The 27,900-nt window shown below is 42.5% G+C and overlaps 1 protein-coding gene across 1 annotated transcript in view; it reads right to left on the bottom strand.

Moving 5' to 3' along the window:
* Positions 1 to 27,900, bottom strand: part of LOC134752188 (1-phosphatidylinositol 4,5-bisphosphate phosphodiesterase epsilon-1-like) — a 167,014-nt gene that overhangs the window by 73,513 nt on the left and 65,601 nt on the right. Inside the window, exons 5-7 of the mRNA XM_063687800.1 lie at positions 26,892 to 27,065; positions 3,424 to 3,531; positions 2,850 to 2,976 (exon numbers count right to left, since the gene is read on the bottom strand). Of these exons, the coding sequence (XP_063543870.1) occupies positions 2,850 to 2,976; positions 3,424 to 3,531; positions 26,892 to 27,065 (409 nt within the window). The remainder of the gene's footprint in view (positions 1 to 2,849; positions 2,977 to 3,423; positions 3,532 to 26,891; positions 27,066 to 27,900) is intronic.

The raw sequence follows: 27,900 nt of genomic DNA, 5'->3' as shown, positions 1-27,900 counted from the left end.
ACAGCTTTAAAAATCAATAATGACACAGTGTTATTAATTTCCCCTGCTATATTTTATATATATTTATTTAGTCTATCCAATAACTAGTGTTGTTTTGTGCAATAAAGTGTTTACTGCTACTACTACTAGTACAAAGCCCCAATTAAAATAAAGAAATAATACTTGTTATAGAAATAAATTACTCAGATCGACCTAGTCCCACAGTAAGCTCAATAAGGCTTGTGTTGTGGGTTTTTATTATACCACATCGGTGGCAAACAAACATACGGCCCGCCTGATGGTAAGCAGTCACCGTTACCTATGGACGCCTGCAACTCCAGAGGTGTTACATGCGCGTTGCCGACGTTTTAAACACCTGTACACTCCTTTTTGAAGAACCCCATACTGAAGAGCCTCGGTAAAACCTTCGAAGAGAGCTCATTCCATAGCGTCCATATACATAACATAATTACTTATTATATAGTGTATACATAACATAATTATATAACAGGTATATTGTTATATATAATTCCAGATATAACTTATATAAGTACATATTGTGGCGCATCACAATACTGGCTGCTCACAACCCGTCTACGTTGCTACGTCAACGTCTCAATGTCATTCCTACACAACTAAATTTTCCTTCTATCATACGGAAGCCTAAATCTTATTTATAAACCTCTATAATTTTCATTTCAATTCATTCTTAATTAGTTAATACTGGTATGAATATTGAAAATCGATGTTGACCCGATTTAAATTTAAATTCACTCATCTATGGCTGACTTTTGCTTTGACTTTTGATCTTTTGATCCATAATAAAATAAATTAGGACAATAAATTGTTTCTAAAAATAAAGATTTTCTCTGAATCACATTTGACACTAAATACATGCTAACCACACTGACACTTCTATGTCACAACTATGTGCAAGCATTATGTCTCTATAGTTTAAACTGTGTCACTAGTTATTTACTAATAATTAATTAGGTACGAGTAAGTACTAACTTTCGAATATTTCATTATTTTCCACTGCTTTTTGTTGACGTGATCAGGTCCTGGCAGAAAATCAGTGCTTTTCCTAATGGGTGAAGCGTAATACTGAGCCAGAACCTTTTTGTTTTGCTGCGACGCACACAGGATTTTTATTTGTATGCAATATAGTATTTATATGTATTTTTTCCTTTTTCTCTATTATGTAAAAATCTGTGTGACTTATTTGTTGTTGTAATTTCTATTTTTTTTTTCTGGATCGTTCTGTGTACCTATGTCATTTTTGTATTTGAATATTTTGTGTGTATTGTGGCAAACAAATAAACAGTTTATCTATCTATCTTCTATCTGTATCTATTTTTAAGGGAACAAAATACCTAACAGTATTTATTTCAGTAAGTTAACTATTAAATTAAAACATTTAAAAACAAAACAAAAACAATTTTATGCAAAAAATGCCTGATATCATTTTGGAAAACAGCTGATACTCTTCAAACTGCGAGATCGATTTTTATCAAACATAGCTAAGAACCACAAAGAAATTTTGACTACTTTGGTGGCTACAAAGTATTTGACGCTAAGTGTACATACGCTAAGTGGACTCAATAGAGCGCCGGGCTCATAGACTCTTTGGCGATGACCCATCTGTCAAGTCAAGGATACAGAGCCTTGGGCATCGCCGTCGAGTCGCTTATCGGTGTTCTATCGGATACATTTCGGGGAGTGCGCACAGGAACTGCACGACCTGATCCCACCTTCCCCTTTCCATCATCGGACATCCAGGCGCGGGGAGCGAATGCACCCGTTCGTGGTCCACATTCCATTCGTTCGGAAGAAACGTTTTGCCTCCTCCTTTTTGGTACGGACGGCTAAGGAATGGAATGCGCTCCCGCCATCTGTATTCCCTGATCAATATGACTTCGGTCTCTTTAAAACAAAAGTGAATAGGCTGTTACTGAACCGATGAGCTCCATCTTAGGCCCTGTCATCACTTTCCATCAGGTGTGACTAGGGCCAATCGCCGATCAGTTTATATAAAAAAATATATTATTATGTTATTTATGTAGAAGTTTTACTTCGCTCAAAAGTTACGTTTTTTTTTTGTTTTTTTTTTTTCTCAGTGCACCTACCTTGACGCTTTTCTGTTTAGCGCTCTATGGTTGACTGGTAGAGAATGCCTATAAAGGCATTAAGTCCGCCTGATGTACTCTTTTATGTGCAATAAAGTTTAAAATGAATAAATAAATATATTGTAGGGGAGACCGAGGTGAGTCGTGACAGAGGAAAGTTGTGACATCGTCGATTTTTTGGAATTTATTAACTAATAACGAGCTCGCAATAGCGCGCGTTCATTAGTTCAAGGTACTAGCTAACAAACACGCACTGCTGCGAGCTCGCTAACAGTTAATAGGTTCCAAAAAATCGACAATGTCACAACTCTCCTTTGTGACAACTCACCTCGGTCTCCCCTACCCGCCATTTCCTATTTCTTTTGCACGCGCCTATAATTAATTGCTGTCAGTGTACAGTGGCATTGACAGCTGGCATCATGTGCACAGAATTAGTAATAGTATTATCATACAGAACGACCACGCACCGCCCCGCCCCGACTTGAATTACCTCGCTCCGCGACTTGACGGCCGTTTGCCGGCCGCTCAGTACTATTTTTAAGCAACTTACACTATGACGCATGACGCGATTACAGACGTGCCGTTCACACATAGAAAGAGAAACGCAAGTGATTTTTGATGTATAGCGAGTCCGCCCTGTGTCATGGGCTGGCTTTCATTTTCGGTCGAGAAATGAGGGAATTAAAAGAACCAACCGAATTGAGAAATCCTTTTCAAATCTTGAAGTCGTTTAAAAATACGTACCACTTGTCTACTGGCTTCGCTCGCCCGTGGGTCCCTTTTGGCACTGTCCCTTAAGGGACTGGTCGTGGTCCCCTGGTCTATCCGCTTGCCGCTTTCTCTTCTCGTTGGATCCCTTTTTAAGGACCCCCTGCAAGAAAATACGCTTTTAAAGATTGGTAATGTATTTATGCGGTTCGCAAACCGAAGGTCATTGTTCAAACCTAGGCTCCTACCAATGTCAGTCTCAACACTTATGTAGAGTAAGCTGCAGAGATAACTGACCCCCCTGCACAGAAACTAATTTGTAATTATGTACTAGGTAATTCAATCAATACATTTAAATAGATCTTGGGCAAGTAGATACTTAATTACCTCATTCTATTATAAGTAGGATAGGGTAGGAAACAGTGGCTCAGTCGCCCCAATATCATGTAATATTGGAATTAGGTTCAGTGAGCCACTGTACCCGGCTATTTTTTTCCGAGCCACTGTTTCCTACCCTACCCTACTGTAAGTACTAATGCTCTGTTTTCTCTTTTGCCAATCTTGATCATTATGATGACAGGAAAAGGCTAAAAGCTCAGAAACTCCTTACCTCTCAGACTCTTTAGTAGATTCTCTTTTAAACTCCCTCCGATGATGCGTAGGGGTCTGCGTCACAGAATGGGTCCCCGTGAGAGATGGACTCGCGGCCAGGATCTCTCTGCAACAAAACTTATTATTTAAGTACTGCTGTGTACTTATTCTGGTCAAACAGGGGACGTAAACAATAGAATTAGAAACAAACAAAAGTTATGGCGCGCTGCGTGAAACTTGCGACGGAAGATTTGGCGATCGCGCGGGTTTAACGGCCGTAACACACCATCGCACCGCACTGAGGTCATTGTGCGACAGCCATAAGTAAGAGCAAGAAAGAGATATCGCTTTCTCGCTCTTACTTATGGCCGCGTCGCACAATGACCTTGGTGCGGTGCGATGGTGTGTTACGGCCTTAAACGTTTTAAATACCTAAATAACTCAAAAAGTTTACTTCTGTTTAATATTTTGCTTGTTAAATGTCTCGGCTATGTCACTAGCTATTTTATACTAAAATTATAACGCAAAAACTACAAATTAGCGTTAGGCCCCTCTTTTTTAGAATTGATTTACCTCTTTGTAACCCAAATAAGAAAAGAAACTACCGTATTAAGATTTTTTTTTATACTACGTCGTTGGTAAACAAGCATCAGGCCGTAGGGGCATACCTCCCTAAAATAGCAAAAAAATGAGTGGCAATAACGAGTATATACTACCCCAGGAGGTCCCAATCCTCTGTGACACCACAGAACGGGCAAGTACCCGCGCTGTGGTGTCATGCTGCCCACCGTATTCTGGGGGGGCACACCGCTCAAGGACGAAAACCGACGACCATGGCAAACGTTTACTGGACAACGATGCATGCGGAGTAGTTTTAAGGTTGCGCGGAGGAGGAGACGAGGAAGGGGCGAAAGCGGTTGCTACGACACCCTCTCCAAACCCCCCAACCATGGAGTTCCGACCAGTTCGAGACAGTCAGGGGCGTTTTATACATCATGCCGTCCCTGGTGGCGAGGACGGAGAGGAGGAGCCCGTGGCACCGCAGGAGTTCGTGCGGTCGCCCACTCCAATCCCTACGAGAGTGTTTTGTGGGAGGAGGGCTCGCGGCGCGCCGGAGAGGCTTTCGCCAGGAAGGGAGGAGTTCTTTTCCCCTGCAAAGGTCGACACGCGTGACCTTCCCAGTGGAAAGTTCTTCTGGTCGCCGGTGCAGACGGACGCCGACACTGAGACAGCCGATTCGGATGGTTCGGTGCCTATTCCCGCCTTAAACCAATCCGGGGAAGGACGGAAGCGGCTGCTAAGCGAGGGAAATGGATCGGAAGTATCCAGTGATGATGCTTCCGACCCCGGAGCAAGGCCTAGCTTCGGGCCCAATAAGAGAGGACGAGGCCACCCTACAACAGCACATGGAGTGGGGCTGGCCCGGGCCCAATTCTTAAAGCTAAACGAGGAGGAGCTTAAGCTGCAAGCTGCGAAGGAGACGGCGGATGCAACCCGTAAGGCGGTGAGCAGGCGCCTTACCCGCCTGCCAGAGTCTCCCCGGACACCAAGCGGAGGCGAAGACGGGGACGCTCGCTCAGCCCTGGCCCTAACCCAGCAGGTGATGGACAGCTTAGGCGTCGTCAACCACGTCGCCACTAAATCCAAAAACTTAAAAGGGACGTTTGTGCGTGATCTAAAGCAAGCCATTGATACGATCCGCAAGGCGGTCACGGAGTTAGGGGGGCGCTCGGTCTCGGACGAGACCGAGAAACTGGCCGCGGAAAATACGCGCCTAAAGGCAGACATTGCCGAACTTCGCAAGGAGATGGGTGAGCTTCGCGCCAGTCTCACGGAACTGAGGGTAGGCACAGATGGCCAGCCGCAGCCATCCAGAAGCTCCCGCAAGGATACTGCAGGGTCCCCGGACACGGAAGAAACGATGCGCTCAATGACGGAGAAGATAGGGCAAATGCTAGACGCGAGGTTCGGAGCGTTGGAGCTGGAGGGTAGGCTACTGCCGGCCCAACCAATGCGGCCCCCGTTGGCTGCTGACCGGATGCACCAGGCTCCTCAGAGCCAGGAGTCCGAACCCACTCCCAGGCCAAATCCAAAGGTTCGGCGAGGTCCTCCAAATCTCACAGAGGAGCCCCAGAAAGGGAAGAAGAGGAACAAGAAGAAGGCTACCCTCGCAGCAGTCGAAGCCGCCGCGGCTCGTACTGCCGCCATACCTGCTCCTAGGTCTCTGCCTTCAGCCCCTACAACCACGGATAAAGCGTGGAACATGGCGGCTAAAGGAGGCAAGAAAAAGAAAGCGGATAGTAGGGGACTGCAGCAAAGGGAAAAGCTCGCAGCTAAATCTCAGGGCCAAACGCCACCACGGTCGCAAAGGCAAGTTGCCCGTAAACTGCGCCCGCCCCGCTCTACTGCTGTGGTTTTGTCCTTGCAGCCGAAGGCCGAAGAGAAGGGCATCACTTATAAAAGTGTGATTGCAGCCGCCAAGACACAGGTTAACCTGTCTGAACTCGACATCCAATCTGTTCGGTTCAAAGTTGCAGCTACCGGCGCGCGACTACTGGAGGTACCGGGAGCCGCCAGCGGCCCAAAAGCAGATAAATTGGCTGAAAAACTTAGCCAGTTGTTTAGCCCCGAGGAAGTTAGAGTGTCTCGGCCTACAAAATGTGTCGAACTGCGCGTATCTGGCCTGGATGACTCGGTGACATCAGAGGACATCGCTGCGGCGATTGCGCAAGCTGGTGACTGTGCGATCCAGGAGGTCAAAGTGGGCGAGATAAAATCGGACCCTTGGAGTTTAGGCTCGGTGTGGGTTCGCTGTCCTATCGCTGCAGCTAAAAAGCTAAAAAGGTGGCTGGAAAAGGAAGACTATTGGTTGGATGGGTGTCGGCGCATGTTAAGCTGCTCGAAGCGCGCGCCCAAAGATGCTACCGGTGCTTGGAGCCGGGTCACGTGAGGGCGAAATGTCCTTCCGACATCGACAGGTCCGAACTATGCTACCGTTGCGGCCAGACAGGGCACAAGGCGAAAGCATGCTCGGCGACGCCACACTGTAGCGTTTGTGCAACGTTGGGCAAAGAGGCGGGTCATAGGATAGGGAACAAGAGCTGTACTGCCCCACCCAAGAGAACGAAGACAAAGGCTGGCGATGGCTCCCGGGCCTCCTCGCAGCCTGTCAACCCGTCCACTGCTACTGTGGATGTGACACAGGGGGCTTCAGGAATGGACACGAATTAAATATGGCCATCCAAGTTCTGCAGACGAATCTTAATCACTGCGCCAGGGCTCAGGACCTCTTATCCCAGAGTATGGCGCAGTGGTTAATAAATATAGCGGTGATAGCAGAGCCATACTCTGTTCCTGCGAGAGCAGAATGGGTCGGGGACCTAGACAATACCGTGGCCCTGGTGTCGCGGAGCACTGCTAGCTCCCCACCTTTTCAAGGCGTCATAAGGGGTCATGGTTTTGTAGCAGCGACATGCCAGACCATTGCAGTCGTTGGCATCTACTTCTCGCCCAACGATAGTCTGGCGAATTTCGAGCAGTTTCTGTTAGAAGTGGGTACCATAGTTAGGCAACTGCACCCCACACCTGTTTTGGTTGCTGGAGATTTTAATGCGAAGTCCAGGGGGTGGGGTTCTGCGGTAACCAATCCTAAAGGACGGTGCCTGGAGGAGTGGGCCGTTGCGTACGGGTTGGTTGTAATGAATCGGGGGACCGTAAACACATGTGTGCGGCAACAGGGTGGTTCAATTGTCGACATTACGTTTGCGAGCGCTCCTCTGGCACGGCGATTACACGACTGGAAATGTTTGGAGGATGTAGAGACACTTTCGGACCATCGCTACATTAGGTTCAATATCTCTACACCCTCGACCGTAGCGATAGGCCCTAGAATTCCTCCAAGGGGAAACAACCCTCGATGGGCGCTAAAACGACTAGACCGTGAAGTACTGGAGGAGGCGGCCCTCGTTAAGGCCTGGCTGCCGGCACCCGAAGGTTCTTTAGACATCGAAGCTGAAGCCTCATGGCTAGGAGATGCCATGACCGAAACCTGTGATGCTGCCATGCCTCGAATGGGGCCCTTTCTCCCGCAACGCAAGGTGTACTGGTGGTCTGCAGAACTGGCACAACTGCGAGAATCGTGTGTCGCAGCGCGACGCCAGTACACAAGGAGTCGCAGGCGGCAACGGCGAGATGCTAACGAGGAGGCACATCTCTATGCAACGTACAGAGAGCTAGCTGTCTCTCTTAAGACGGCTATTGGCCGAGCTAAAGACCGGGCTGAGAAAGAAATGCTGGAGAGTCTCAATACAGATCCTTGGGGGCGACCGTATAAGATGGTGAGGGATAAACTCAGACCATGGACACCCCCGCTGACACAGACTCTTCAGCCCCAACTTCTGCAGAGGGTGGTAAACACTCTTTTTCCGGATACCGCAGAGTTCACACCACCCCCGATGGCGCCGATTGACGCTGGTGCAGACGATACCAACATACCAGAGGTTACCGAGGGCGAACTGGGTGCCGCTGTGCTCCGGCTAAAACTAAAAAATAAAGCACCAGGCCCCGATGGCATACCAGGCCGTGCTTGGGTACTAGCACTAGGTCCACTTGGACCCCGGGTGAGAGCACTATTCAGTGCATGTCTCGAACAGGGCCGGTTTCCGCGGACGTGGAAAACAGGGAAACTGGTGCTTATGCAAAAGATAGGACGTCCGGTCGACTCACCATCGGCTTATCGACCAATCGTTTTGCTCAACGAGGTGAGCAAGCTCTTCGAGCGTATTATCTCGCTTCGTCTCGTTAAGCACCTCGAAAATGTGGGGCCAAATCTTAGCCACAATCAGTTCGGTTTCCGTCGCTTCCGATCCACAGTTGACGCGATCGCCAGAGTTAAGACCCTGAGAGAGGAGGCAGTGTCCCAAGGCGGGGTGGTCCTCGCAGTATCTTTGGACATATCAAACGCATTCAACACCCTGCCTTGGGGCTGCATCAAGGAGGCACTCAGACACCACACGGTGCCGAGGTACTTGCGCAAGATTATCGAGGCGTATTTATCAGAGAGGGCTGTCAAGTACCCAGTGCCAAATGATAATGGATGGGACCTGAAAACCATGTCGTGCGGCGTTCCGCAGGGATCGGTCCTAGGACCACTCCTGTGGAATATTGGGTATGACTGGGTGCTGCGCGGCAGAAATCTTCCGGGGATTGAACTGACGTGCTATGCCGACGACACCCTAGTTACAGCGAAGGCTAGTACCTTCAGGGAGGCGTCACTAAAGGCAACGGCGGGAGTGGCTCAAGTGGTTACAAGGATCCGTAGGCTGGGTCTAGAGGTGGCTCTCCATAAGTCGGAGGCCATCTGCTTTCATGGACCCCGAAAAGCACCTCCAGCTGGCGCTCAACTTGTGGTGAGTGGAGTTCCCATCGGCGTTGGGTCGACGTTGAAATATCTGGGACTCGTCCTCGACAGCCGGTGGAACTTCAAGGAGCACTTCAAGCGCCTGACTCCTAGGCTTCTGGGAGCAGCCGGTGCGCTTAGCCGACTCCTACCAAACGTGGGAGGGCCGAATGTAGGATGCCGCCGTCTATACACGATGGTAGTGAGGTCGATGGCCCTGTACGGTGCACCCATCTGGGTAGATGCCCTTAGCGCCGAAAATCAAACCCTTCTACGAAGACCCCAAAGGATCATGGCGATAAGGGCCATTAGAGGGTATCGCACCATCTCCAGTGATGCAGCATGCGCCTTGGCCGGCACCCCACCCTGGGATCTGGAGGCAAAAGCCCTGGCGGAAGTGTATAGACGGATTGCGGAATCACGAGCAAGAGAGACGGAGCCTATGCTTGAGGAAGTGAAACGCTGGCGGACAAATGCTCAGGTCACCGTTCTCCGAAACTGGGGTGAGAGGCTTGAGAATCCATGCGCCGGTCACTGGACAGTCGGCGCGATTCAGCCTGTCCTCGAGGAATGGATCGGTAGACAACACGGTGTGGTGTCTTTCCACCTCGCACAAGTACTCTCGGGCCATGGGTGTTTTGGCAAATACTTGTGCGAGAAGGCCAAACGGGAGCCAACGCCAGCGTGTCACCACTGCAACAGTGCAGAAGACACAGCGCAGCACACGCTGGCGGAATGCCCAAGTTGGGTGGCGCCGCGCAATAACTTGGTTGCGATAATCGGGCCTGATCTGTCATTGCCGACCGTCGTAAAGGCAATGACAGAAAATAAACGATGCTGGAAAGCTATGACCACCTTCTGCGAGGTGATCATGACCCAAAAAGAAGCAGCGGAGCGCGCGCGGGAAAAGGCTGCGGAAGCTCACCCGCTGCGGCGCAAAAGAGCAGGGCGGAGGCGGGTCGCCCATGACCGCCGCCTGCCGCCTTAACGAGGGCCTAGGGGTGGCAGTCACGGGGACGACAGCCATCTAACTAAAACTAGGTCCTCAAGGCGAAGGGTGTCAAAAAAAAAAAAAATAAAAAAAATAAAATAAAAAAAAAAAAAAAAAAAAAAAAACGTAGGCAGTAGGCACGCCCCAAATGCCGGTTGGGAAATCAATTTCCCGGAGATGGGGCTTAGCAGCCGGCCGCTGCGAGGTCACGGTAGTGTGCACTTGGTGTTCCCGTGGCCCCGCCTTACAGCACCGAGGCGACAGACGGGGGGGTTGTTTAGTGGGTAGACTTGGGGTCCCATCAGCCTAAAACAAGGGTCAAGGAGTCCCACATAACCACTCGGGTTCGTCCCCGCGCCCGAGTGGTATGCGTAATTGCATTTCCCCCCCCCCCCAAAAAAAAAAAAAAAAAAAAAAAAAAAAAAAAAAGCCGTAGGCGGTCATCTTAGCCTATGGACGCCTGCAACTCCAGAGGAGTTACATGCGCGTTGCCGACCCTAACACCGCACCCTCGTTGAGCTTTGGCAACCTTCACCGGCAGGAACACAACACTATGAGTAGGGTCTAGTGTTATTTGGCTGCGGTTTTCTGTAAGGTGGAGGTATCTTATTTCCACAGTTGGGCTCTGCTCTAGATCTGGAATGACATCCGCTGTGCTGTGCGGCTGTGCCCTACCACACAACGCGAGATGACATTCACAGTACCCATACCTCTCTTTTGGACGTAGTTTAAGGACATACCCGGGTCCAACCGGGGATTCAATGAAGCGAGTATTTTTAATGAGAAAAGTTTTGTATTTATACTAAGGGTTAGGTAAGCAGAAACTTCGGGCGAAATTGCAAATCTTAAAAATACTTAAAAGAAAAGTGGAAAAATCTCGGGCGATAATAACTACCGACTCAGTGCCACTTGCACTATGCCACTAACCCAGGGTTAACCGGTTAAACCATTTTTTTTTTAGTTACCAGTACAATTTGACACTGGGTTAACGGTTTAACCGGTAAAACCTGGAGTTACCATGGTTACCAGTACAATTTGACACTGGGTTAACGGTTTAACGAGTTAACCCGGGGTTAGTGGGATGGTGCAAGTGGATCTTAGCGTAGGCCTCCTAGCGTAGTCGGTAGGGACCCTGCCTATGAAGCTGGAAGTCCCGGGTTCGAATCCCGGTAAGGGAATTTATTTGTGCGTTTATCACGAATATTCGCTTCTGAATTATGAATGTTTCTATTTATCTAAGTACAGATTTAACTATTTAAGTATGTATATCGTCGTCTGGTACGCATAGTACAAGCTTTGCTTAGTTTCGGGATAAGTCCGGTTCGATTCCGACCCCTTCACTCACCTTTTCTTTATCTATTTCAGTTTATAGTTTATATATAGTACTATGATTACTTTAAAACACAATAAATATTTGTTCCCTTGTTATATGATAACTTTGGAACATCACGTTTCTTCACTCATTTTGACAAATTACATTGAACACATATTAAATCACATTTCAAATTTGCGTAGACACACTGGCACCGTCCCACCTCCAACGGACTAATGTAAAAGCGGGCGGAGCGGCGGAAAGCGCCGAAATTTTAAAACGTTATAAATATAAGAGCCTCGGTAGAGAGTATCATTTCGTTCCATTTGGAGTTGAAACTCTAGGTCCATGGGGTCCCAGCGCGCATAAGTTGTTTGCAGAAATCGCGAAGCGTCTGGTTGACGTAACTGGTGACCGAAGAGCTGGCGGCTTCCTCGCACAACGTATCAGCATTGCGATACAGCGAGGAAATGCCGCCAGCATCCTTCGTAGGTACAATGCCTCAAGGGCATGGAGACTATATAAAGGAGCCAAATCTCTATGTATGAAAAGTGTCCATAAAAAAACAGTAATTAGGCGGCGCCACCATACACCGAAATACTACCAAAAACAACCTACGTACTTTGGTCGGGTTATTTGTTGCCTTATATGGTTTATGTTATACTCATGTCCCAGAGACTAACTAGCGCCACCGGAGAGATTAGGAACTATTATTTAAAGCTGAAAGCGGTCACTTTTGCAACTATTCTGCCATAAGAGATTGGCATCCTTTCTATACCATCCATACTCAAGGGCCTAATTTAGATTTAAGGTAGTTATCAATTTCGTTTACGTTGTACCACCTGTCCACTGTATATATCTTGTATGTAAATAAATTATGTATAATCACATTTAAAATCGGGTCTATCGCGAATTTATTTTGTTACCTTTAACAAAACAAATAAATTCACAACAACAACACAACAACAAATCAAAACAAACAAAATATTCTCGCGATAGACCCGATTTTAAATGTGATTTAATGTGTTCAAAACGCGGGTTTTAAATGTTAAATTACATGGAAAACCTATCTAACACATATATAGTACGTAAATAATGATTTACAGCCTCAAAATACATGTAACGAAGCTTGAAGCATCAAGTCAATTACCCTTGAAAGCAATTAATCTTTAAGCAGTCAAGCGCGAGTCGTTTTTAAATTCAAGGTGTCTTTAAGATTCTGTGGTTCTAATTTAGAATCTAGAGCTTAACGAGGGACTTGTGTTGTGGCATCTCTGTCACTAAGTAACTGTGTGTGTAAGTGATAATTAAGTAGTGGATTTTATGTTGCATGCATCTTTTTTTTTGTAATTTAATCAAATCGACGACACTGACATTTTGTAATTTAATTATTAATTTATAACATTATTCTATGATTATTAACTTGAACAAATACCTGACATAATCCCACTTAAACTATCGTGAGACATATTTCAAAATATTTATCAGTACGGTTTTTACTCACTATTATTTTTTGTCGCTTTTGGCGACATGTTTCGGATTCTTTGGAAATCCATCCTCAGGCACGAGTGTCCGCGGCGGTTGTACGTCGTGCACTGCACTAAAAATAAAAAGCGACTAAAAATAATAGTGAGTAAAAACCGTACTGATAAATATTTTGAATAACTGACATATTAAAATTGTATTTAATTATATATATCGTACATTTAAGTCTAATCTTAAATCATTTAGAAATATGACGTGTAAAAAATTGTATTCTTTTTATCAATAAATAATCTGAATCTGACTGTCGACGTCGTGTCACAATTTTCTAACAGATGGCGTTAGCTACCTAGAACGCATTTAGTTAGAAACCTATATCGCGCTTACGGAGTTTCAAATACCAGTTTTTTTTTATTAGAAAATCCCCGCCTGCGATACTTACCATCAATAAATTATATTTAGTTAGTATTTAGAATAAGTTTTTATTTATTTAACTATCGATTACGAACACATTTCATAGTGCATTTTATATTGTTTAAACGGTGTTCCATAGCTTGGTTTTAGCATTTGAATAAACAATACTTCTTGTGGGGCTTGTTTTTCTCTTTTTAGTGTGCAGTCGGGTTTTTTGTTTTTTTATATTTTTATTTTTATTTTTTATTTTCTTTATTGGGGAAAAAAACAGATACAGGCCAGTGAGAATACACAGATAAGATTATAAAATTATAGGTTTAGCATGCATCCTAACACAATTCCCACTAGGAGTTCAGGCATTAATTTTAAGACAGCGTTGTAATCGGTACATAAACAGATATCCCTACTAAAACTAAAACTACATAACTAAAACTAAACAATAACGATAATTACTCGTAACATAACTTAAGCAGCTAAACTTACATAAACACAAAAATAATTATTACACAAATTACAGTAAATAAATAGTACACAAGAAATGAAGCTACAATATGGGTAATTAAAATTATAGGAGCAAGCTGACTTTGCGCTTGAAGTTAGATCGCGTATTATTAAATATGTCAACCGAGACTAGGCGTTTATTGTAATTATTACAAATTCTACGCAGCGGGGCTCGTGCCCCAGCATTAGTGGCGGGCGTCGGGACCGCGAATAGGGACTTTGTTCGTGTCCTGTAGGTGGGAGCTCGGAAACTGATAGCCTCCAGGAGCTCCGGGCAGTTATACTGACTGGTACATATTTTATATAAGACGGTGGCAACTTGGGCGTGGCGTCTGCTCGCCAACGTCTTTAGCTTGTACCTTTCTAGTAGCTTGGTATATGATAAGAATGAATGTTCGAGTCTGTAGTGGAGGGCTCTGAGGAAGCGTTTCTGAACGGCTTTAATAATTATTTTATTATTTATAACTTTTTAGCTGTTTTTATTTAACGAAAAATTTGTAGATTATTATGTAAGTACCATTTGAAAGTTCTACGACGACGACCAGATTCAAGGTGGTTCCTTGCAGTTTATACCTGACGATCCTAACAAGAACGACCCCCTCGTCATTTGACCTTGGATCGCGAGTGGTCCCCATACAACCAACTATCAGTGATAATTACTTCATTACCGCCAATCTGGACTATTGGCACTGTAGTCATTATTGCTGAAAGTCTCACAAACGTTTAAGTTAAGTTAAAGAACATTCGTCGTGGGGCCGGTATAACAACTTTTTCAACACACTTGCTCAAAACGACGTTTTTATTCCACCGATTTTTGGCTCATAATCCTAGATATTAAACACGCGTGCTCTTTCAGTGTATTATTCCACTCGTGCTTTTTCATTATATTATCCGACTGTGTTAAGAAGCTAACTGATTGCTAATAATATGCATGGAAATGGAGCCTTCTTTAATTGGTCGGACTGGCGGGCACGGGCGCGCCCGACCGCTTGCGCGGTGCGCGGCCCGCCCGCCGCGCCGCCCGCGGCCGGGGCGAGCGAGGGCCGGCCGGCAGTACGAGTATGACAGATAAAACACACAATACTAACTGTTTTAACTATTAAAATTTGATTAATATGAAAGTTTCTTTTTTTTCTCGCAAGTGTGTTGAAAAACGTCGTATGAAACGCGTGTGCATTGGTCATTACACACATCGGCTTTCTTATTGCGCGCGCGCACAATATCGCCTCGTGTGTGATGACCAACTAAGCACACTTGTATCATAATGTACTATTTTGGGTCAAGTGTTCTTATTGCTAACCCAGCAACATGTTCCTGTAGGAATTTCGGGGTAAAATGTATCCTATGATACTCCCGTGATCAAGGCGAATCTAATGATACCTCATACATCAATTTTTTTTTAAAGTGAAAGTAAAGATAATATTATTTTTGTATCCCGAAGGACTTTCGGGGTAAAATGGATCCTAGGACACTCCCGTGATCAAGACGAATCTAACGATACCTCATACATCACACCTCTTACAAAATCAATCAAGCCGTTTAGGCCGGAGGAGGCCACAAAGAAACAGACATACATACATACATACTTACATACACTCGAAAATCATTACCCTCCTCCTTTGGCAGTCGGGTAAAAAGACAGTGTGTGCGTTTTAGGTATTTACAGCCTCTTAACATAAGAAGTAAAAATAAAACATAAGGTAGTGTAATAAGTCAGACCTTTATGGCTAAAGATACCAAATTCTCTCAAATAGAAAGGAAGACAATCTCTTATTGCAGAACTGTTGCAAAAGTGACCAGCTTTCAGCTGTAAATAATAGTTCCTAATCTCTCCGGTGGCGCTAGGTAGGCTCTGGGACCAAAGAGTATTGTAATATTGTAGACTCTATGACATGAACCATAGAGGTATAATAAAGTAGAGATAAAATGGGTGAGGGGCAGCAAATAACCCTACCAAATTACGTAGGTTGTTTATGGTATGTTGTCAGGAATGTTAAAACGTGGTTTCAATTTTGTCGCATTGCGTATGCTCTGTCCCTCACGGTAGCACGGGCGCACATCTATATAAAATACTAGGTGTATGGTGTAGGTACTTCGGTGTATGGTGGAGATTTTCCTCCTTTTACTTCTACACTCCATATTCTTAAGGTTACAGAACCCCAAGTGTCATTTTGTATGGGATTTTGAGTTTCCAAAAGTCCCGCTTGACGCGTTGTTCAAATTCCCATACAAAAATAGACATAAAAGCGAACGCTCGTCACGATATCGAATGGAATAAACACTAGGGTTTCTGAACCCTAAACCCTAAACACGACGGTGGTAAAAGTACGCTAAAATACGCGATGTTTGGTTTCCATTATGTTGCTAAATTAAACAAATATTGACATCAGAACGATCGCAGACTGAAGATATACCGTAAAATGGGGTGAGTAGGAGCAAAACTGACATTCAAACCTCGATAACATTTTATTTTTAGGGTTCCACACCCAAAGGGTAAAAACGGGACCCTATTACTAAGACTCCGCTGTCCGTCTGTCCGTCTGTCTGTCTGTCACCAGGCTGTATCTCATGAACCGTGATAGCTAGACAGTTGAAATTTTCACAGATGATGTATTTCTGTTGCCGCTATAACAACAAATACTAAAAACAGAACAATATAAATATTTAAATAGGGCTCCCATACAACAAACGTGATTTTCTTGCTGTTTTTTTCCGTAATGGTACGGAACCCTTCGTGCGCGAGTCCGACTCGCACTTGGCCGGTTTTACATATGCAAACTGAATGGTGTATATAATAAGTGTTCCGGACGTTTGTATTTTAGTTTTTATTTTATTTTGGGTAGTTCCATTTCATAACTTTGACGAAAATCAGGAAATCCCACCTCACCCCGTAGTCCCTCATAATTGGGGTGAGATGGGTTTTCATACAACGGCGATTTTGAAAGATTGTTGCATCGTTTTATTTTATTATGAGTATTCCTATAGCTCCATTTTAACTTGGAATACATTATTTTTGTAGCAGTAGACTTAAAATTGCATCTCACCCCCCTTTCATCCCTTCTCTCCCCATTCATAACCCAACTCTCCCCGCGGAACTTACTCATCCCATTTTACGGTACATATATTTGTTAAATAAAGCGGCTCAAATTACTTAGCGATGTTATTACGTAATAAAGTAGAATCCGTAATCGTTTACCTGATAATTTGTAGTCAATTAATTTTTAACAAACAGAAACGTCTGCGATCGATGCTATTAAGCTTAGAATAAATTTAAAAGTGGAAAAATTCTGCCTTGGGTGAGACTTGAACTCACGGCCTCTGGATAGATACTCCAGCGCTCTGCCAACTGAGAACAGAGGCCGTGAGTTCAAGTCTCACCCAAGACAGAATTTTTCCACTTAAATTTATTCTAAGCTTAATTTGTAGTCAATTGAATTATCAGGTAAAATGTGCCATTTTCAATCAAAAGGGTACTTATTGTCGGTTGTCAATAAGGCGCTATTTCCATACAGCTTTAATTTGAAACCAACCTTATTGACCAGCGACAATGTGGTACCTTTTGGTTGAAAATGTCACAAATGTATTAATAAGCTTAAGGATTATTTAGAAGAAAAGGCGTTCTATTCATTAGATGAATTTATGAATCAAAATAATATTGTGTTTATTAAACTGAGAATAATGAGATACTTATTGTTGATTTGTGTTTTGATATAAAATAGACATAAGATGTAAAATGAAAATATAATTAAATTGACATTTACGTTATTAATACATTAATTGAATTAAATAAAATAATACCTGAAAGGCGAAGTCATAATAATGAATAACAACATATTGTTCAAGGATTTGAGATTTAGGATACAGTCAGTAAAAGTTGCTAAGCGGGCGAGGTGTTCAAAAATACCTTGACACGCTCTTATTTACTTAACAATAAAGTCGCGTGTAGATCATTTTGAACACCTCGTCCGCTTAGCAACTTCTGCTGCTGACTGTACTGTACAGCAACAGTGTTAGATATAGATTTTCGTACATAACTATTGGAGTCCATTGAACTATTATTACTAGCCTAGGAGGATATAACTCATATAATCACGGAGACGCCATGTCTGTAATTTGCTGTACAAAAAAGTCTGCCAATTTTTACGGGGGAGGGGAACGTCAAATGTATACGTAACGTCAAAATAGCCATGTCAGATAAACGTCAGGCCATACATTGTGTATGACCCCAGGTAGCAAAGTGACGTCAGCGACGTACAAGTGACCTCATAATGACGTAACGGACGTCATAATGACAACTAAATGCTACCTGGGACCATTGGTCGACTGTTTTCGACAGAGGGGAATGCCTGTTAATGGCTACTTCGTTTGGTTATATCCTCCTGGATAGTAATAATAATTTTAATTATATCCTCCTGAGAGTGTAAGACCTAATGTTTCTTGGAGAAATGTTATCATTAACATTTACTGTACCGAATAGTAGAATAAAATAGCGTGTTTATTTATTTTTTATTTTTAGTCAGTTCGATTCCGGGGTGAAACAAGCGAATTACAAAAAATCTTTGAATGCAGTTTTGTTTCTTCTAAAAAATAAAAAAAATGTTTACTTTAAGCAAAATGAGCTAACTTAAGGTTTTAAGCCATTTTCCCTCCAGGGCCCATTCATTCTTTCCACACTGTATAACTGCTTATCCCTACTATAATCAGTGGCGGATTTACAGTCTTTGCCGGCCTAGGCCGCGGGCCCTGTAGTAAGGCACTTAGCCACCCCTTTCTCAGCACCCATAATATTCAGTATTCATTTATTTCTTGCCTCCATGGTACATTTTTGGGTAGTATTTACATATTTCTTATGGTATCACATGGACCCTGAATAGAGTGAAATTAAATTACAGTTACTTGACTATATCTATATCTAATAACTTATAACTACGTATATAATTAACTACGTATATTATAACTACGTATATAAGCCCCAAATATCCGGCCGCCCTAGGCCCGGGCCTACTCGGCTTTAGGGCAAATCCGCCACTGACTATAATATTTAAAAAAAACCGGCCAAGTGCGAGTCGGACTCGCGCACCGAGGGTTCCGTACATTACATAATTTTAAAAATGTATTTTTTATGTGAAACGTGAGTGAAAGGTAAATTGCGGTTTACGATTTATGACGTATTAAAAAAAAACTACTTACTAGATCTCGTTCAAACCAATTTTCGGTGGAAGTTTGCATGGTAATGTATATCATAATTTTTTTTCAGTTTTATCATTCCCTTATTTTAAAAGTTACAGGGGGGGGGGGACACATTTTACCAATTTGGAAGTGTCTCTCGCGCAAACTATTCAGTTTAGAAAAAATGATATTGAGGTTTCCAATATCATTTTTGACGACCTATCCATAGATACCCCACACGTATGGGTTTGATGAAAAAAAAAATTGAGTTTCAGTTCCTAGTTTTTTTTTTATACTACGTCGGTGGCAAACAAGCATACGGCCCGCCTGATGTTAAGCAGTCTCCGTAGCCTATGTACGCCTGCAACTCCAGAGGAGTTATGGGGAATCCCCAAAATTTATTGTTTTTTTTTTTCTATTTTCGTGTGAAAATCTTAATGCGGTTCACAGAATACATCTACTTACCAAGTTTCAACAGTATCGTTCTTATAGTTTCAGAGAAAAGTGGCTGTGACATACGGACGGACAGACAGACAGACATGACGAATCTATAAGGGTTCTGTTTTTTGCCATTTGGCTACGGAACCCTAAAAAGCGATTGTAACTCTATCTGCTTGTCTGTCACCCCATCAAACTGAAACCGCTGAACCGATTTAAATGAAATTTGGTATGGACATAGTTTAAGGCCCGGTCTGATAATCAATCATCATTCATGATCATTCCACGCAGACGAAGTCGCAAGCAGAAGTTAGTATTGTTGAATAACGGTTAAGGCCGTTCCATCGGTTGGCCGCTGTCACCGTCACATTTCGCAAGAAAGAACGGGAAAGATCATGCGCGCCAAGTGTCAATTTTGATCGAATTTTGTCGATTTTTATTTATTTTAAAAACGTTACCTTACAATATGGAAATTCGAAAGCTATGAAATTACTATTTAAGTTAAGATTGTTTTTTCTTCTTCTTTTGTTTATAGTATCACATAATAAATAACCAAGCAAAGTTGGATTAAAAGTCCGAGTTAGAGGTTACTTTGGGAATTAATTGTATCGAGCGAAGTGTTATAAATTCGTGTATCGGAAGCTATGTTGTTAAAGATAATATAGTCAAGAACTACATATATTTTTTCCACGTCCATGAATAACAACGCCTCTTAGAAAAACATGATCATATAAGGAGATTTTTCGCCTTCTGGCTCAGGGAACAGCCTCAAAGTTTTTTTTCTGTGATTTTTGGGGTAATGTAGTGATTACCTTGCATCCTTGGATTACTTCTCTGTAACTTCTCCCTCTTCCTCGGTTTTTATTGTAACGAATCTAAATGTTCGAACCTTTTCAATTGCGTTCTCCGGCTCCAATTAAATTACAATTTTTTTGATCTGTCTAAAATCCACAGGATAACGTTACGGAGATGCTCAATGCTTTCGCGAACTTTCCTGTTGCGTGCGAAGACGGAGACCTCGACCTAGCTTACTGTTTCACAATTCCTGAAACTTACCTTGCTGTTTTTCTATTCATTTCATGTTTTTAGGGTTCCGTACCCAAAGGGTTAAAACGGGACCCTATTACTAAGACTCCTCTGTCCGTCTGTCTGTCACCAGGCTGTATCTCATCAACCATGATAGCTAGACAGTTGAAATTTTCACAGATGATGTATTTCTGTTGCCGCTATAACAAACAAATACTAAAAAGTACGGAACCCTCGGTGGGCGAGTCCGACTCGCACTTGTCCAGTTTTTTTATGATGATTTCATTTCATCAGTAACTGGCCGGAGAAAGCACAACAGTTAGTAGTAGTAGGTAGTTGTGGATATCAAGGGGAGAGGCCTTTGCCCACCAGTGGGACACTTTAACGGACTATAAAAAAAAAGATGATTTGGCATTGGCTAGCTATATTAATACGGTTGTATATCCGCCTCATTCATTCAAATAAGTCCAATGTTCCACATATAAGTTCCATATATAACTGGCGGTGTCAGTGACACGCGCAGGGTTGTCTCGACGCAAAAAATAACAAATAGTCAGGCCGGTGGCCGTTAGTTTACTCGGGCGATATTCATATAGAGCTGTCGCAAAAATAGTGTATGTGGGAAATGGTTAATGTGGGGAATGGTTAATGCGGGGAAGACCGGCATATAAAATATTTGGATGGTAAGACCGTAATAGGGTTGTTTTGTTTTTATAAGTTCTTTATTTTAAAATAAATATACTCGTACAATATACAAAGTAATATGCTGTACACTAAACCAAACACTTACAAATCACGAATATAAAAATTACTTTCTCGTAAATGGCATACATATTTGGTTTTTTTTTAAAATATTTATTTAAAAGAAACTAACTATGATAAAAATGTGTGAACTTAATAGTAGTAAGTTCACTTACAACATGACACTTTAAAGTAATAGGGTAAGAACTCTGGTATTTGAATACCTATGTATAGTTAACGCTATCTCTACTGAGCTCGTTCACTTACCTGTACTAACAATGGCATTCTGTTAAACAAAAGCGATTATTTCTTTTGTGTGAGCACGTGGCCTTTGTGCCTGAGGCTCACACACAATGGCAACGCGCTCAGGCACAAAGGCCACGCGCTCAAACAAAAGAAATAATGGTTTTTGTTTAACAAAATGCCATTGTTAGTACAGGTAAGTGAACGAGCTCAGTAGAGATAGCGTTAACTATACGTAAAGCCTGACCAGTAATATATGATCATTGTCAAGAGGGCGCTGTTTATTCTCATGTATGGGGTGACAGTTTAGTAAAGTATGAATAAATTAGTTCCAGTAAAATTCCGCAACATGGCGCGTGAATATATTGCTTGTCAGGCTTTACTTCGCTCAGACACAGTAAGAAAGTAAAAGGTTCTCTACTTCTGCTTTACCAAAGAGAATTAAGTAGACATATAGAGTGCTCACTCCATACATCAGTTTTGTTACCAAAAATACTATTATTTTCGTAGTCGACATCTAGCGTCAAATTGCGGAATTATCAGTAGTAATACTCGACAATAGATATCGCGACGAACGGAGACCCTAATGCTCAACGATTATCAGCTAATATTATAACCGGATTAACCGGAACTCTATTTTCAACTCCTTCTGCTTATAATATTAGTTGTGAATTGTTGAGCAATACACTTTTCGTCAGTCGCGACACAAGTGACATCTAGTGTCAAGTACTGATAATTCCGCTACTTGACGCTAGAATGTCGACCACGAAAATAATAATATTTTTGGTAACAAAACTGATGTATGGAGTGAGCACTCTATGTCTACTTTCTCTTTGGCTCTACCCTCTGTAAGTGGACTATGCTGTGCACGAACGCAATAGTTAGAAGCATAGTCAAAAGTGACGTTTCTGATTGAAGAAATGTCATCATTGACACTGACAGATCGGTATCGTATCACTGTCACATCTTATAAACATTGTTCGAATTGGGCCGCTATTCGTAACTGACGTGACGTTTACAGTACAAATGTGGTATTAACCCCTCCGTGTACATAATAATCAACCCGCGGCAATCGTATTTTTTTAATTCCCCACTCGCTGCCTCACCACACATTACGCTAATTATTAAGAGGATAGTAGACGACCGGTATCCCATACAAACGTAGTCTTCATTTTCCTCTTTGGAATCTCTCTAAATTCATCTTCCTCGCGTTGTCCCGGCATTTTTGCCACGGCTAATGGGAGCTTGGGGTCCGCTTGGCAACTAATCCCAAGAATTGGCGTAGGCACTAAGTTTTTACGAAAGCGACTGCCATCTGACCTTCCAACCCAGAGGGGAAACTAGGCCTTATTGGGATTAATCCGGTTTCCTCACGATGTTTTCCTTCACCGAAAAGCGACTGGTAAATATCAAATGATATTTCGTACATAAGTTACGAAAAACTCATTGGTACGAGCCGGGGTTCGAACCCGCGACCTCCGGATTGCAAGTCGCACGCTCTTGCCGCTAGGCCACCAGCGCTTCTCTGGAATCTGTCTAAATTATGGAACATAAAAAAATAAATATATATTTAACTATATAGCTATGTCCCTTCGTTTGATTTCTGTCGATTTTTTTATTATTATGTGAGTTAGGAGTAAAAGTCAAAATCCATAAAATATTAAAAGCTAACTCTTAGGGCCAAGTGTACCATTCACTAACCCGGGGTTAACCGGTAAAACCTGGTTTTACCATAGTTACCATTACAATTTTACACTGAGTTAACGCAAAGATAGATATGTTAACGGTTTAACCGGTTAACCCCGAGTTAGTGGGATGGTGCAAGTGGCGCTTATAATAATTGAACAATAAAAAAAATAAAACAAACGAAGGGGCATAGCTCTGGTCAATATATATATATATATATATTAAACTGTGTAAGAATATTTTCCATAATGTCAATATCCAGAGAGGAAAATGGGGACTAGGTTTTTTTGGAGATGCGATCGTCCACTATCGTCTTAAGCGTTGTTTAGAATACATAGCTAGTTTGAATATGTACTCTATTGCTTGGAAAAAAATTATATAATTGTATAAGCTTTCAGGTTATTGTACTTAAAATGGGTTTTTTATTTCTCGGAAATACGGAATGAAATGGAATGAGTTTTTGTTAGGCAGTTTAGTGACAAAATAGGTGGGCATTGTTTCCTGTACAATTACAGTGGAACCTCGATAACACGAACCTGAATTGAAACGCCAAAAATTTCGTAGTTACGAGTTTTTGTCTTACAGAGGGTATTGACTTAAGGGGCCCACTGACTATCAGTCCGCCGGACGATATCGGCCTGTCGTTAGAACAAAAATTTGACAGCTCCGAACAACTGACAGGCCGATATCGTCCGGCGGACTGATAGTCTGTGGGCCCCTTTAGAAAAGGACTTATAGGTTTTTATTCGTCTTAAAAAGGTTTCGAGTTGAGGTGAAATGAATAAAAAAATCGTATATGTAAGCATAAAGTACGGTCTTATATGTATTTTCTTCGAGTTAAAGAGGTTTGTAGACAGGTGATATAAGAATATGTCTATTTTTTCGATTTATAGAGTTCGCATTAGAGTTTTCTAGTTACGGAGGTTAAATTTGTAGGTACTGGATGGCCGTGAAGGGAATCGTTGGTTACTTTGTGACTTCATTGGAGGTTTTGGGCTTTGAAGGGAAGGGGAAAGCATTTTATTTAATGTTAACTAGGATTTCGTCTTATCGAGGTTCGAGTTAGCGAGGTTCCACTGTAATTACATTTAAAAACATGTGCAGGAGCGGTCTTGTAGTTAATACCATTGTAATTTTTAGCTTTATATGTTTTTTTGATGTTAAGCCGCACGTTGCGATAATATATTATGTGGTTCAAAGTGTCAACGAACAACGGAATTAACCTTAATTTACTGAAAAGCGGGTAGCTAACAAAACGGCACCAAGTATTAAATAAAATAAATTAAATTGGAACAAACTCCCGGAAGACGTAGTTTCAACACAAAATGTGAACCAGTTTAAATATAAATTAGACAAGCATAACACTACATCTAATACTCGTTCATGATATATATCTTTATGATTACTGGATACAGGCCATATCAGTTGACATAACTGCCTGACTGCTTATTCATCATCATGATCATCATCATATCAGCCTTCTATCGCCCACTGCTGAGCATAGGCCTCTCCTCGCGTACGCCACGTATCCCGGTCCTGAGCCAATCTCATCCAGAAGTGACCCGCAGTCTTCCGAATGTCGTCCACCCAACGAGCCAACGGACGCCAGGCACTCCTTTCGTCTGAAAGCGGCCACCATTCCGTTAACATTTTGGCCCACCTGCCATCACTCTGTCTGGCAACATGTCCCGCCCAGCTCCATTTAAGTTTGGTAATGACGTATCCTTATTAAATAATAATAATAAAATAATAAATATTATGGGACAATCTTTTCGCCGCTTGAGACCTATATATAGCGACTAACTAAACTTAGTTTCGCCAGAAATACTCCAGAAGAGGCACCGTGACGTCAATACGGGGCGTTTTGTGCGTTGTGTACAATTGTTAGACTTTGCCTGCCATTACTGGCTTTTGTTTAGAAACAAATTACTTTTACTGGCTTTTGTATTGCTTTAATATAATGGGTCCCATATAGACATTTGATCCTCAAAACATACCGGATAGAAAATAAATTGTCATCTAGACTCTATTGTGGCATTGTGTTCATATCCTTATTGGAACTATAATTTTATTTTATTAGTATTGTAACACTAAAAAATCTAACTTTAGTTTAAGTTACCTACACCATAATATATAGTTTTTTTTTAATACTACGTCGGTGGCAAACAAGCATACGGCCCGCCTGATGTTAAGCAGTCTCCGTAGCCTATGTACGCCTGCAACTCCTGTTCTAAGTATTACCTATTGTTACTAACATATTTAGCTTTAATTTAGGATTAGTTATTTTATTTTAAATGTAAATGTAATTGTATATGGAATTTTTATTCTGAAATAAATTATTTGAATTTGAATTGAATTTGATTATGTTTTTTTTCCATTGTGTCTGGTAATAAACGTATTTTATTTGATGATAGAAATTCTTATATTTTTTACATCAATGCAAACTTATTATGTAATTGTCTTTCATGAACCATCTAATCATACAACATTACAAAACAGTCCTCCACCGCGTCTGTTTATATGTTTGTATGTTCGCGATAATCTCAAAAACTACTGAACGGATTTTCATGCGATTTTCACCTATCAATAGAGTGATTCCTGAGGAAGGTTTAGATTAAGATTTGTTAAGGTTTTGTGTAATCCATTGCGAAGCCGGGGCGGGTCGCTAGTTTATATATACATACACCTCGAACTAATTGACTGCTAATACCTTAACTCCCTCAAAAAGGCCTAAAAACAAGGCACCAGCCGGCACTCCGGCATGGCGAGCGCTCGCTCATACTCAGCTGACAGAAGAGCGGCTGAATGGAAATCCAGGGCTGGCAGACACAGACGGCCAGAAGCACTAGCTTTGTAGATCTATAGGAACTCATACGTAGGTACAGGAGACAGCAGATCAGATGGTAGATCTCAATCAAACTGACCTCAATTCCCTCAGAAAGGCTCCAAAGAAAGGCACCAGTCGGCACTCCGGCATGGCGAGTGCTCGCTCATACTCAGCTGACAGAAGAGCGACTGACAGGAAATCCAGGGCTGGCAGACACAGACGGCCAGAAGGACTAGCTTTGTTGATCTATAGGAACTAATACGAAGGTACAGGAGACAGCAGAGCAGCTAAGATAGATGGTAGATCTCAATCAAACTGACCTCAATTCCCTCAGAAAGGCTCCAAAGAAAGGCACGAGTCGGCACTCCGGCATGGCGAGCGCTCGCTCATACTCAGCTGACAGAAGAGTGGCTGACAGGAAATCCAGGGCTGGCAGACACAGACGGCTAGAAGGACTAGCTTTGTTGATCTATAGATTCTATAGCAACTAATACGAAGGTACAGGAGACAGCAGAGCAGCTGAGATAGATGGTAGATCTCAATCAAACTGACCTCAATTCCCTCAGAAAAGCTCCAAAGAAAGTCACGAGTCGGCACTCCGGCATGGCTATTAGCGTTCTTCGCCCCAGCGCTCTCTCGTACTCTTTTGACAGAAGGGCGGCTGACAGGAAATCCAAGGCTCGCAGACACAGACGGCCAGAAGGACTAGCTTTGTTGATCTATAGGAACTCATACGTAGGTACAGGTGACAGCAGATCAGATGGTAGATCTCAATCAAACTGACCTCAATTCCCTCAGAAAAGCTCCAAAGAAAGGCACCAGTCGGTACTCCGGCATGGCGAGCGCTCGCTTATACTCAGCTGATAGAAGAGCGGCTGACAGGCAATCCAGGGCTGGCAGACACAGACGGCCAGAAGGACTAGCTTTGTTGATCTATAGGAACTCATACGAAGGTACAGGAGACAGCAGAGCAGCTAAGATAGATGGTAGATCTCAATCAAACTGACCTCAATTCCCTTAGAAAGGCTCCAAAGAAAGGCACGAGTCGGCACTCCACTCATGGCCAGCGCTCGCTCGTAGTAAGCTGATAGGATTTACCGCTTGAGATAAATCTTTATCTTTATCTTTACCGGTTATTGATCAGTTTTATAACTCATTTCTCTTACTCTTACTAATTTTCGACCGTTCAAGTTTTTACTTAAACGTTTTATAATAAAACCGGTTTTTCGATTAACCGGTTTGCAAACCATAAAACTAACCTTAGCTCCCTCAGGAAGGCTCCAAAGAAAGGAACCAGTCGGCACTCCGGCATGGCGAGCGCTCGCCCCAGCGCTCGCTCATACTCAGCTGACAGAAGGGCGGCTGACAGGAAATCCAGGGCTGGCAGGGGCTCGTCTGACACATACGTCCAGAAGGATTTTAGCTTTGTTGATCTGGAAAGAAAATATTTGGTTAAATGATATGTAAATCTTTATTTTCAGGCAATTATTAGCCCATAGATAAATACCTTAAAACTAGCATACATATTATATTATACAATATATCTTAAAAACTGAAACACACACTATGGTTGCGATGCATTTCGCAACCCCAACCACTTGGTTGAGTATTATACATTAAGAAAAAAATATTGAGTTAAGATTATGCGTCTTTCCTGTGGACATCGTAAAGTAAATGGACTTTATATAATGTTATCGCTGGACCCTTACAGGCATATTCAAAAATTCCATTTATTTAAACCTGATTGATGAAAGTAAAATTGATTTTTATCAAAAAACTCAGGTTTCAATTTATTGATCAAACATAACAAAAGAATGAAAAATACTAGTTTACAACAAACATCGGGTCGAATTAAAAAAAAAAAGGTCCAGATCGGTCGTAATCGGTTTACGAAGCAATTTTGGTCGCGACTGCGGCGATGCAATATGTACACTAGTGATGTAACGCTATCGACATATCGGTATCGATAAAAGTTGAAATAATCATCTAATCTGACTTTATAGACTTGAACGTAAAATTCCTATGAAAATAAGATAAATTTATCGTTGCCAAGTCTGCTCGGTCACCTTAGACGGACTGGAGACAAGCCTTTTTTTACAAAACGGCTAGAAAAAATTTCCTCGATTCATACTAAATAAAAGACGAAAATCTATGCGTTTGTATTGTACCAGATGTCTTAGGATTGCCTAATAAAAATATTTAGATTGAATTAATTTCGGCTGCAATTCAATTTAATTATATACACACCTAAGTTTTGTGAGATAATTA

Source organism: Cydia strobilella, chromosome 24, assembly GCF_947568885.1.
Source record: "Cydia strobilella chromosome 24, ilCydStro3.1, whole genome shotgun sequence".
NCBI lineage: Eukaryota > Metazoa > Arthropoda > Insecta > Lepidoptera > Tortricidae > Cydia > Cydia strobilella.
Note: the sequence above shows the minus strand (reverse complement) of the source record. Positions and strands in the feature narration are given on the sequence as shown.